Source organism: Schistocerca americana, chromosome X (genome assembly GCF_021461395.2).
Source record: "Schistocerca americana isolate TAMUIC-IGC-003095 chromosome X, iqSchAmer2.1, whole genome shotgun sequence".
Classification (NCBI taxonomy): Eukaryota; Metazoa; Arthropoda; class Insecta; order Orthoptera; family Acrididae; genus Schistocerca; species Schistocerca americana.
The window spans coordinates 945,579,307-945,593,214 of NC_060130.1; the positions used below are offsets into that span (position 1 = coordinate 945,579,307).

At 33.6% G+C, this 13,908-nt stretch overlaps 1 protein-coding gene across 3 annotated transcripts in view; it reads left to right on the top strand.

Moving 5' to 3' along the window:
* The window catches only part of LOC124555076 (SH3 and cysteine-rich domain-containing protein), a 981,469-nt gene that overhangs the window by 914,406 nt on the left and 53,155 nt on the right, over positions 1–13,908 (top strand). For 2 of the 3 annotated variants that reach the window (XM_047128864.1, XM_047128865.1), the window contains one exon: positions 12,146–12,307. The exons of the other annotated variant lie outside the window; for it this stretch is intronic. In XM_047128864.1, the coding sequence (XP_046984820.1) occupies positions 12,146–12,307 (162 nt within the window). The remainder of the gene's footprint in view (positions 1–12,145; positions 12,308–13,908) is intronic. 3 annotated transcript variants of the gene reach the window in all.

Here is a 13,908-nt window from a genome sequence, read left to right on the forward strand (position 1 = left end):
ATTATTCTCCCAACACTAACTCTACACCACAGCCCTATTTTCTGATCATGTAGGGGTTCCTCATGAAGCACAACAGATCTGTCTGTGCTACCAATGTTGACAGTTTTGGGAATTAACATACCCCACACCCATGTAAATGGAACCAAGCCTCCAGGTGGTATGCAATATCATCGAGATGAGCTTCTGTGACCACATTAGGTTGTCATTTACATTTCTTGTTTTGAACACTTCCTGTTTCAAAAAAAATTATTCACTAATTTGGGAACTGCATCACAACTCGGAACCTGAACACCTGGAAACTTCTGTTCAAACAATCTCCGAACAGTACAACCACACTCTGTACACACACACACACACACACACACACACACACACACACACACACACACACAAATCGTACATAAACACTCATTGTGGAACTGAATAATCACTCTTGCCATTGTTGTGTTTGCAAACTTCACTGTTACACTTGTGATGCCTGTTTCACTGCTCGAATGGCACTGGTTGACAAGGCATGTATGTCTGTATGGCCTTCAGGCCAAAACCAACAAAAAATAAAGAGGAGCATAGTGCCGTCACACGGGACCCACTCAACTGGCAGGTGCAGTTTCCATGGCCAGACTGCAATACCCCGGGCAGGCAATCATCAGATAAATGGAACACCCTGTATTATGTCATACGGGATCAAATTCTGGGCAACTCATCAAACTGAGCAAAAGTTTTTAGCATCAAAAACGATTAATAAGACTGATTTGTGGTGTAAATTCGAGAACATCATGTAGAAACTTGTTCAAGGATCTTTGTATTCTAACCACTGCTTCTCAGTATATTTATTGCTTAATGAAATTTGTTGCAAGTAAGATATATTTGTTTCCAACTAGTAGCCCAATACATAGTATCAGCAATATGAATAAGGAAAAATGTACATAAAAACCTAAAATCACTTGCTTTGGTCCAGAAAAAGGTCCAGTATTTAGGAACACACATTTTCAATAAATTGCCAACAACCATAAAAAACTTGGTTTTGGATAAAGCACAGTTTAAACAGAGTTGGAAAGACATTTGATAGTCAACTCCTCCTACTCTATAGATAAATATCTTTACAGGACTGTTAGACCATCTTACGTAAAAGTGTGTGCTAGGTTTCAGTTGTGACAGCAGTTGGTTGCAACAGTCAAGATTAGGTATTTTGTGTATGACAAATTTATTAAAGTGCATAACTATATTTCATTCTGACAGAATATTAATTCTATAAATATTAGCAGGTCCAGTTTACTGTAATGTATTCACCTATTTTATCAATCTCCTGAAAAATGATCAGGATAGTAAGTATTATATTCAGATATTTTACGTTTTTTATGTTATGTTTTCTGATTTGTCCCACACCCATGAGAATCATCTCATTTTTGGGCCTATGGAACAAAGACTGAATCTAATTTATTCTAACAAAAAGAATTAAATCCCTCTTTCACTGTAAGCTACAGTGTCAACTAACAGCAGTAGTAGAATGATTGTTTCCTCTTTTTTCATCATATCCTCATTACTTTGTGTACAAGTCGCTGAATATCACTGTGTTTAGTAATAATCATCATATGGCTTTCACCAATAAAACAAATCATTTAGTATTACAATGCCTCCCATTGATCATAAGAGAGAGATGTCAACACCACCTCATTTGATGTAGTGCAATGATGCACACTGTATATTATGAACATCATTATTCAATAGCCTACACAAAGTTTTTTTTAAGTATCACCACAGCCTTATACTCAATATTCAGTACTCCATAAATCACTTTTAGATTGGTTTTGTTTGGACAAATCACAGCAAAATTACATTTTACTGTCTTTCTGTGTGGGAAACATTGATTCCATTGTTAGGTATTCACTGAGACCTCTTGAATGTAAACTGACATTAAAAAAAATTGGACAAAGACCATTAATAATTGAAGATATATTACAAATTTTACTGTAAAATTCCTTCAGACTGTTGTCAACCTAAGTGCTGTGCATTAAAAAAATGAAAAAACTTCAATAGAAAAAACAAAATTTGTCTGAAAAAATATTACTTTAATGAAATTTAGTTCACTGAAACAGTTATTATGTATTTAAACCTGGTGTTGCACAAAGGTCTCATTACTTGTTCTGACTAACCACAAAGTCTTCATTAAATGGTTTGTCATCATCAGATGGTTTGAATATGTTACATAGCAATACTTTGACTGAACATTCCTGGAGAGACACAAATGTGTGTAGTATACTAACCTATTTCTGAGAAGCCAATGGATCCAATACACATCACCATTTGCATTTTGGAGAAACAGTTTCTGGTACTACGAACTTGCAAATAATTTACATCAAACCAAAAAATAACTTCAAGTAAGTGGTATGCTCTCCCATTTTATCAAGTATTTATTTATTTATTTATCACATTCTTTGTCTTGTCAGAAGTTTCATGATGATGTCTGATAATTTATCCCATGTTTTCTTATGAAGAAATACTTCTTTTTAAAATGTTATGGTGAAATTCAAGATTTTATGTCACTGTAGCTTAGTTGTCAGTCTGAAGAACTGGTACTTGTTTCTGCTTCCTCATTCTTCTAAATAAGCTGCTCATTCAAATTGTTTCATCTTTGCAAACATAAGCTCTGATTCAGTGACAAATTTTGTGGTAATGTGTCTCATATTTAGCCATGAAGTATCTAGCATGAGTGATCACAACAAATGATGTTGAGCTACCAGTTATACCATATCCATAAAACACTGCTGCACTGTTACTATTTAATATTCCACTGCTTGTATTTGGACAATATAAAAAATACACAAATCAATTACATCAGCGCAATATTTAGGAATGTTTGTTTCAATTTCACTATATTGTTGAAGGTATCAGAATCAAGGAAGCTTGGCAGAAAGCTACATTATAATCAGTATAAGATCTTGTTCTAGTCATCAGATCATTAGGTACACAGCTCCAATTGCTTGCAGATAAGGGAACTTACTACTTTCAAAGTTTGTAGCTCCTTCATCAGAGGTGTTCAAACAAGTTTGCTCTCTTGAGAAATGAGGCATTTCAATAAATACAATGCTTGTGCTTTTTGACATATTATTATTGCATTATTACTGACAGTTAAAACACCTGGTTTCAACATTGTTTCTTTGATAAAGTTTTCAATACATTGTTGATCTGTGGCCATGACTAATCCATATTTAAGAACAACAATATTTTTATCATTTATGTTTTTAATATGCGAACAAATGTCTAGTTCACTTTTCTTGAATCCTGAAAAGCATAAAAAGTCCTTGACACCACAAAAACTTCATTTGAGCCTGCAAACTATATTAGTATTATCAATATATCCATTTAGTTGTTGCATGTGTATGATTTATTCTGGTTCTCCATATAAATATACAGTGGGTACATCAAGCTACATAATATACATTTTCTCAGTTGTAGAAGCATTGAACAGTGAATGAACTTCACTGAAATTTACTACTAGACTGAACAGTTGTGTTTGTCCGTTACCATTACATTGGTTAAATCCCTTAATGACAACTGTGCTTTGTCAACACTATCAACTTCTTAGAATTTTGTTTGAAAAACCCAGTTACCAAGATTCATATTTATTCACCATTAAACATTTTACATGTAATCAGTGCCATATAACAAAAGTTACAAATACATTGTATACATCTATATATACATATATTTGACAAGACAAATTGCCTGCATAATATTATATTTCTAATTTTGTAATATATACTCCTTTCATAAAATATACCATCAAAATTCAATACCATTTATTACACTCCCTTGAAATTCTTGAACTGTATAAAACACTTTACTTTTTATCCATTTTCCAACTTGTGCTTTAAATTTATCCATGGGCATAGAATGTGCAGTTTTGGGTAATTTATTAAAAAATGTGGGTGCGAGATACTTATAACAGCAGTGAATCTTTGATAGTCTGGCAAACGGGATGTCAATTGTATGTCCACTTCTTGTATTATATGAATTCATTGTCATCCTAAGGTCAAAGTTATTTAAATTTTCTTTGGCATATATGAGACAGTTATAAATATAGAAGCCAGGTATTGTCATTGTATTTAATTCCTTAAAATGCTGCCTGCATTGTCTTTGGGTGGTAGGGTGTGAGTTTCCCAGTTAAGTTTTTGGTCAATATGGATCCCTAGTAGTTTTACAGATTTGTTTTCATGTTGGGGGCATTCAAATTAAATACAATATCTTCTGTCTTATTATTATTTATCTGTATTGAATTTGCCTGAAACCAGCTTGTGCATCTGTCCATTGCTATTGTTACATTATTCTGTAATTCATCCAAGTTGTTTCCCTGAGTAATTAGCATTGTATCATCTGCATGCAGTGCTGTGTCACAAGGTAATGAAGAAGGCAAATAATTTATGTAGACTACAAAAAGAAATTGTCCTAATATGGAGCCCTGTGGCACTCCTTTGGAAACTGGCAAGAAACTGGATCTTTTTTCATTTATAGGCACTGTTTGTTTTCTGTTGCATAAGTAAGATTGTAATAGTTGGAGAGCACTCTCCCCAATTCTGTTATACTGTAGCTTTCTTATAATAATATTGTGGGATATAGTATCAAATGCTTTCTTAAGGTCCAACAGTCTCACACTAATTATGGATTTATTCTAAAGGGAGTCGTATACCTTAGTGACAGTTCTCTCTGCTGCCTTCACAGTTGAGAGACTGGTTCTGAACCTATGCAGTGTGGAACGTAGCAGTTTATTTGATTCAAAATACTGGCTCATTTGCTGATGGATACAGTACTCTATTATTTTTGAAATTATGGGGATTACCGAGAGAGGTGAGTAATTGTTAGGTAAATCTTTGTCACCTTTCTTAAACACAGGTATGATAACAGAAATTTTTAAACAATGTTGGTAAACACCTTCATTTAATATCTTATTTGTTGCCCTTGTTAAGGGGATTATTATTTCTTCTCTTATATTTTTTATAACATGATTAGTAGTCTTCAGCTCTGGAGTTACTGAGCTTGGCTATTGATTCACTGACCTGTCTAGGAATTACTAATGCCCATTCAAATTTATCACGCAGCTTTCTATATATTGTAGATAGCAGTGTTTCTGCCTTTCTCACATCTTCCTCTATCTTAATGTCAGAGACAGGATTGGCAAAATGTGCATTTAATATATGTGGAGGAATTTGTATACTGTTTTCTTTCTTTTGGCAGTTTATTTCTGTTTTAATTGCTTTCCATGCTGCTTTGCATTTATTTGTGGAATTGAGTATGAATGTGTCATTGGCTCCATTTTTAATTTCCAGCTCAGACTTTTACCCATTAGCTCATTTCACTGACTGTAGCTTATTTCCAGGTGATACACTACTTCTGTTATGTGCATCTTCTAGGCTTTCAGGCTCTTCTCTTCCATAGACAATTTCAGGAGTCAGGATCAAAATTGTCTAGATACTATGGTTTCTTTAGTCTTGAGAGATCTCTTAGTTCCCAAGATGTTGCTTGAGAAGACATTTTTCAGCTTCCTCCCCATGCTCCAAGTCTTCAGAAGTTTGTTCTCTTCCTCTGTCAAATATCTTCCCTGATCATTGTGCATTTCAATACAAGTATCACAACTGCCTTTAAAGCAAATAGACATCTCTGCAAAGAATGACTTTTTTTCTTCCTTTGCCCAAATTCTATGGATTTCATCTCCATCACATCCTTCGAAATATCATTTGGCTGCATTCTGTAAATTTTCCTTTCTCTCGTAACTGCTATAGAAACATAGCATGTAGACCTTATAGTACAAAATTGTTTTATATTTCCCTCCTTGTCTGTCCACATAGTTCATAACAACCAACATATTGAACAGTCAACTTTCTATTGTCCCATTCTTTCAACTCTGCCCACATTGGTTCTAGAATGCTGGCGTCTTCATTTGAATGTCTGAATGGTCTTGCTGTCTCAATTATTGTTCACATTTTCTTCTTGCTGCTATATTGTGTTAAGGTTTCTGAGAAACTGTTACTCTCTGGGCTATTCCCAGTTTTTGTAGTATTTCCTGAACTTGTTCACTGTCAAATTCATCACCATTCTCACTGAGACTTTCTTTAATTGTATGTTCTAATGATTTTAATGTTAAGAGCATCTTTCAACACATATTGGAATTCTGACTTTTCCCTCACTAGTTAACAGTAATGGAATTTCATATAACTGTCTTCAAAAACAACTATTTAAGTACCTCTTCTCCTGCATGGTTTCTCAGAATTACATCAGTTCAGCAGGTTTTGCTGCTCATTCTTGATATCCAAATGGCATTTTATATGTCTTTTCAAAATATAGTCTATTTTTCACTGACCTTATATCCCATACCCCATTCATTTTCCAGTTTCTTCTAAATGTGGTGTTTGTCTCGATGCCCTCATCTCTCTTGGTATACCTGTAATAATGAGCCATCACTTTTTATTTATTTATTTATTTACCATCTATAGACAATAAATATTGTGTGGAACATACAAAATTTTACATTAAGTAGTATAAAGAATAATACATACAAAATTGTACAAAAAATGTACAAAGAATAATATTTGGTCATACAAGACACAGTAATACAACTTTTTATACATGTATACTAACAATATTGTAACTGCATAGTCTGTTTGCCCTAAGGCTTTACATTTGTCTTCCCTAAACACGAAGCACTTATATTCATTACAAAGTTCTGTAAAGATTTCACAACACTCAACAGCTGTCCATCAGATATACAAAATTAACAGAAACTTTAGGGGTTGAAAGACAGTGTTTCCAATTTTGCTTTAATAGAAACATTGTCATAATTATTTATTGGTCTAAATAGTCATTTACTGAGTAAAAACATTGTTCAAGTAGAACTTCTTTAAATTCTACTGTAAATCTGTTTTCTTATTCTAATTTTCTCATGTTGGTTGGTAGGCTGTTCTAGAGTTTTTTACCAGTACAGCTCACATGGCTTTGTGTGTGTGTGTGTTCTTTTTGTTTATATATACAAGAAAGGTATTGTTAGAACTTCAAGCTTGTTGAATATGGGATTGCATTGTGTCTCTGGATAACTGTGTATTATTATTCGGATAGCCCTCTTCTGTAACAGAAAGATTTGTTTTAGTCAAAATGTGGTGGAACTGAAAATAGTATTCTGTATGTTCCAAGAGACTGAAAACAGCCAAAATATGCCATCCTGTCACCCTCTGTACAAAAATTTGCAATAATTCTAAGAGCAAAACAGGCTGCATTAAGTTTCTGCACAAGTTTCATTATGTGGTCATTAAAATTAAGATTTTCATCTACATGAATCCCCAGCAATTTTGTTGATGCCGTTCTGTCTATGGACTTTCCACCCAACAACAGATCAAGATTTACATTTTGACATATTTTTCCAAACTGCATATAATTTGTTTTATTTGCATTTAACATCAACCAGTTGACATTGAACCAAGTGTTTATTACTTTAACACTAGTTTTTTGCAGCATTTGCTTCGGTGCACCTATTATCACACTAGTGTCATCTGTGAATAGTATGGCCTTTGCTGCTCCATCTGATGTGTGAATGTCATTTATGTAGACAAGGAACAATGAAGGACCTAGAATACTGCCTTGCAGCGCTCCTCTTTCCTTCTGATACTAAATTTATTTTGTAGTTGGATTAATCTGACACCAGTTCTACAATCTGTGTTCTGTTTTGTAGGTATAATTCAAACTACTTTTTCTCCACCACATAAATACCTAATGCTTCCAGTTTTTCTAAAAGAATGCCATGATTGACAGTGTCAAAAGCTTTGGAGAAATCTAAATTGTCCTTTTCTAGATTTTTGGTTATTTGTTCAGTGTAGAACATTAGTGCTGTTTCTGTATTTTTACCTGTCTGGAAGCCATGCTGATTTCTATTTAGTAACTTATGGTCATTTAGATATTTGTTGATTCTGTGCTTCATTAATTTTTCTATTATTTTGGAAAATGCTGGAAGGAGGGATATTGGCCAATAGTTTTTCTATCTTACGCTTGTCGCCGTTTTTTGAATAATGGCTTTTAACATTTTCATTCTTTCCAGAAACACTCCTTCACTAAATGGTAAATTGGCTATGTATGCCAAGGGTCTTGTAATTTCTGCAGCTGTCATTGTTATGATATAAATAGGCACCTCATCTACTCCTGCTGTTATTTTAAGTTTCAAGCTTTTTATTATTTTGAACACTTCATGTTCATCTGTTGGATTTTTTTTGAGCATAATGAAATAATTGTTGATGTAATTTTGCAAATTTGGTTTTAATATTGACATTTTCTTTGTTTTTGAGAGAATGATATCCTGGTCTTCACACCTTTTTCCTGTCTGAGTCTTCATAATACCTCATATAGCTTTTGATTTGTTATCAGACTGTCTTATTAAGTTATCATTACTCACAAATTTTGCCTTGGCAGTTACTTTTTTCATGCACCCTCTTGTAATTCTTAACATATTCTATGAACTGTGGATCTGTAGATGTCTTCAATTTTGAATTTAGTCTCTTTAGAGTTCCACAAGAAGTTTTGATGCCAGCTGTGATCCAAGAACTTGGCTTTTTGTTGTGTAATGTGACGTGATACTTGACAGCTCCTTTGGAAAGCACATTTTGAAATATCCCATGAAAAATTGAAGAAAAGGTGTTAACAGAATCTTTTTTTACATACTTTGCTGGCGCTGATGATGGTTCTAATGCTTTTACCTCTTTTTGAAGTATTTTCGTTATGGAGTCTGGTGATGGCGCTGTAATTATCATTTCAACTCTCTCCTCTGGTAGCCCTGACTCCTTGCATTGTTAGTCATGTCAAATGGAAGATGCATTTCCTGGCTCTTTTGCCTGTGATGAAATGATGTTGCAGCATTCATCTTTGACATACTAATGTAGGAGGTGGCCCAAATTCAGCTAAGTACAAAATCTTGCATTTCATACATTTATTTACTCATATAAGCCAAATTCCTGATTTTTCTTTGTGTGAGACTGTGTACGCCAGATAGGTCTGATCAAAAATTCTAGATTTTAATATTTTACTCTTCCTGTTGTTTATCCATACTCTTTCACTGATGCATCAAGGCTCCAGTGTGTCATAATATATTGTGTATTTTTCAATATTTTGCAATTTCTGCACAAAATTCATACTGTATCACAAATTGTAAACTTAATTTAAGCTTTCTAGAAACTTTTCACAACAATATTCTTGTTCAGAAACAATGATCCCCTAATTTCATTGTGTATTTATATGACAAAAGGTATATTTTTGAGAATCTTTGCACACTTACAAGTGTTGTGTGTAACATACCCTGTAGTAAACTGTGAGCTGAAATTCAGTGGCCTGTAAACGTCAGCAGCAGCACATTCTTAGAGAATCATTTCCACCTTATAACAGTGCAGGTACTTATGTGATTACACAATGTCCCACTTACTCCACATGTTCCATGTAGAACTATTTCATTACCTTTTTTGTCTCAAATTAACAATTTTTATTTTGATCTCTAGTGGCTAACAGAGAAAATAAATTTATGGATAATTTTGAAAGCTAGTAAATGTCTAACACTCTTATTTCTTTACCATTTGTTGGCCATTACATTCGGAGCCTTGTCCTAATTCCATTAAGGTTTTTTCTGTGCTGCTTTTACATTACAAGGACTGAAAAATTTCTGACAGTCTTTAAACTGATTTGTTAGTTAATAATATGCTTTGTCACTTCATTATTAATCAAACATTGTTGTTGAGTTTGTTGCAACATTTTAGGTTTCTTCACAAGTAATGATAGGTATAGCTTTAGAGGTATTCTCATTATTTTTTGTGGCTGAATATTTACTTGGTTTTCAACCTAATCTCCATGCTTTGCCAGTGTTTACACAGTGATTAATTTGTTTGCAGTAGTTACAATATCACCTTTAATTCATCAACTGTTTTGTATTAATCCTTAATTAATAACATTAGGTTACACTGAAATGTTTCAATGTGCTTGGATAAATATAATAAGTTTATCGTGTCTGCATAAGTTCTAGTAAATCATTTTCATTCCAAGCTACAAGTCCATTATTTAACTCATTCCACTAAATTTTCAATACTGCCACACAAGTTGATACATCCTTACCTGTAGCTGAGCTAAAGGTTAAGAATACAGTGTGAATTATTTAAATAATGTGCTATCTTGAGATGACATAATTTGAATTATTTTGAAGTCAATCAGCCCATGGTGAGTTGCCTGAAAAACTGAAATATGCAGCAGCAGTGCCCATTTATGAGTAGAAGTAACTAATTATGCTCCAATTTCAGACTCATTTCACTCCATCTAGTTTTCTCAAAGGTCCTTGAGAAAGTACCTTATGATATAGTAATGACCCACTTTTCTGACAACTACTTTTTGATTAATTCTTAAGTTGGCTTTTATCATTGCTTTGCTACAGAGAAATTGGTATTGAAATTCACAAATGTTCTTACAAAGTCAATCAAGAAACATTATACCAGTAGCATAACCCCTGGTAATACTATGGCCATTTATTGTGTATAGCTACAATATAATTTTGTTTGCATTATGGCATCTGTGGCACCACACTTGCACAAAGTGATTCTTATCTACACTGCCAGATACAGAAGACCAAAATAATGAGCTACACCTTGCATTGCTGGCTAGGGTACAATTAGATCTTTATCCTGGTGTAACAACTTTAACAAATTTCATGCAAGCACAATGCAGAAACTAGGAACATCCAGATATTCAAAACCAAATTACAAAGCTATATTATTAGCCATTCCTCCTATATGTTATAAAGATATATAGATTCTGAGTTTGCATAATCTGTGGAGTCATGAGATAATGTATTACATTGACAATGGGAGAAACCAAGCAGCGTAATTAGAAAAAACACCACAATATTTTGAAATTTGTTGCTTTCCTTCAAATCTTCAGCCTTTTTGCAGTATGTAGATTATGACAAATGTTCTTATTAAATCATATAATCTGCCTATAGTTAATGCTGATCAGTTCGTCAAACCTGCATCTCTGTATTTATATTTTGACTCGAGTGTTATTGATCATCAAGATATTGATTAACAAAGAAATGCAACAGCTTCTCAATGGTGCCCCTAAAATTATTTAGTACATAACCTAAGGATATTCAGTCATTACCTTTGGGGCAATTCAGAATTAAAATTTTGAATAAATTAAAAGAGCAAACTTTGTACAGTACTGAAGAATTCTTCTCTGGGGATAGAACAGTACCTGGTGATAGAACAGTATCTGAGCTGCAACTCAATGCCATGACTACAGCAGCAAGTCTACTATTCAACCACACTATGTTCCAGCATTGATTTTATAGCTGTGTTATTACTATAAGTATGTTCTAGTCTAGGTCTTAACATTAATATGTTTTATAACATCCATTTTAATACTGTAGTTCAAATTGCAATATTGTATCCATTTCATTGTGGTAATGTTATTGTAATGTTGATGCAGACCATCCAGCCAAGGCTGGTGAATCACATAGGATTGCTAATCATTGGAACTATGGAACATACTGTGTGAACGGGTGAACTTCAAGGTAACATCTTTTGGTTGCTTGGAAGCAAATGAATCCATCAAACAAGAGAAAAACAAATAGGGAGCTGCACCAGCATTTTTAGAAACTTTATATAACTATTTTACTTGTAATTTCTATTGGGGTTTCATAATACATAAGATTTAACTCCTGGTTTGATCCCCAAGTGACCTGCCACATTTTAACTATTTTTTGATGTAGTGCTTGCACCATATCTCAGAAAATATAGTCATCATAATGTCCTTTATGTATATTATGGAACAAATAACCACCTAGAAAGGATCTTGTGGGTTGTGCACAGTTTCTACGGCCTGATTGGTAGATCTGTATATTTTAATTGTCTGCAACATGTAAGAAACACAATAATTTGTTGTGATATGCTCCACTTACTCACAGCACTTATGCAAGGAAAGTTTTGAAATGAAGTGGCAAGAGAATGCATGAGTCTTATTTCTTTTTGTCTCTCCACCTACAGAAATAAGGACTTTACAACAATGTAAATATATAATTTCTATGTTTAGGAGCAAATATATATTTATATTAATTTTAACTTTACCATTTGTTGTGCAGCCCCCCATAGCCCAAGACGACAGAAGCTGAATCTACGCATGAAAAGTTTGTCACTAGATTCACCAGAGTCTACAGAGCATGTACAGAAACGGAGACATGCAGCAGCTCAGTCAGCCTGTCTTGACCCACAGACTAGCCACTCTTCCTCATCTCGCATTGAGTGTAATCATAAAGTCATTATTCCGTATTGTGATGCCTTCTAGTAGAATTATTGTATATTTACAGCCATCACATGGACAAACTAGATAACGATTCATTCTGATTTTGTGTATATGTTAATATTACAATTTATATTAACTGTTATTGGCAGGCCCTTTACTAAGGTTATTATGAAACTGTACAGTTCAGCACCATAAATGAACTGGAAGAGGAGAACAAAACTGTACTTCATCTGTTTCATTTTACCTTTAAACATTTATTTTGAATTGGTTGCAGTATATGTGCCCCAAAGATTCACTAAAGTTGTTGAGAAAATAACATGAAATAATTAAATACTTTAGCTTCTTTCATCAACCAAAAGAAATATTTTAAAAAAGTGGATCATTTCAACTAAAAAACATCATACACAGCTAAAAAGAAATATCTTAAGAACAGTATGTTTGTACATAACAGTGTCTGTGCTTAATGGCTGTAAATATACTGTATTAAATTCCTTTCTGCAATGCATCTATCACTCTTGTGCAACTTCTTTTTACAGAAAGAAACAGTGTTGAGTCCTGCACGCCCTTATACACATGCTGTATTTCAACCAACTCTATGAAATGTGAAAATCCATGCACATTGCTTGTTCTGCTAATCAGTGTCCTAATCTTTTTCTCTCCTTATTTATAAGCCATACAAGAAGTCTAAAATACATGGAATGGAAGGAGGTTGGTGTGTAGCTGCCATGCACAAAACCTTATCTTTAGTTTTGGTTCACTTTTATGGTGAGACACAAGGTTGCTACAATAGCTTACAGACACTAACTTTAAGAAACTGTATTTTAAATAAAATTAGTAGATGCTGCTCTAATTAAGTTGACAAACACAATCAGGTGCATGAATGACAGTTCTTTGTTGCATTTCAACTAATGATTACCCCCTATGTTTTCAGGTGGATACACCACCTTCTCAGCCTCTATAGTTTAGTAGTTTATGCAGTTCTTTTACCTTCCTGTTTATTTTTTACATCACCTGTCAAAAGATTTTTTTACAGCTGATTCATTTCTTAAGTAACATTGACTTAATTTCCCCTGTTATTCTATTTAAAAAATCATCTCTTTTCACTATAGTTTGCATGTTTTATTGAAACCCATGTATATCTGTTTCTCTCAGTTATTTACAGACAGCACATAGACACTGGTTTCTTTTTTGTTTTACTTGCCTTTTCCAGGGTACCATAAACACTACCTTATTTCAAAAGTGAAATTCTACAACTGGTGACTGCAGCCTGGGGAAAAAGATCAAATACTATTCACTTACTTCTAACTTTCCTGAAAATTTCTTGTTTTTGGACTTTGTCATTATAGGGCAACAGGGAAGATCCCCACTGTGGAACAATCTTAATAATTACTCTCATTATTACTACACATTCAGAATAATTTCAGTCACTAAAACAGTTATAAAATTTAAGTTCTCCTGAAATTATTAAATGTGTTTTCAGTTAGTTTTTTGTTTGTGTAGGCTCCCAAGAAATACCGCGCCAACACAGAACTGTCTTTATACATAATGGTCGATGCTGGTCAAGTATGCCATATCTATTTCTAACAGGAGTTAATTTGTAGG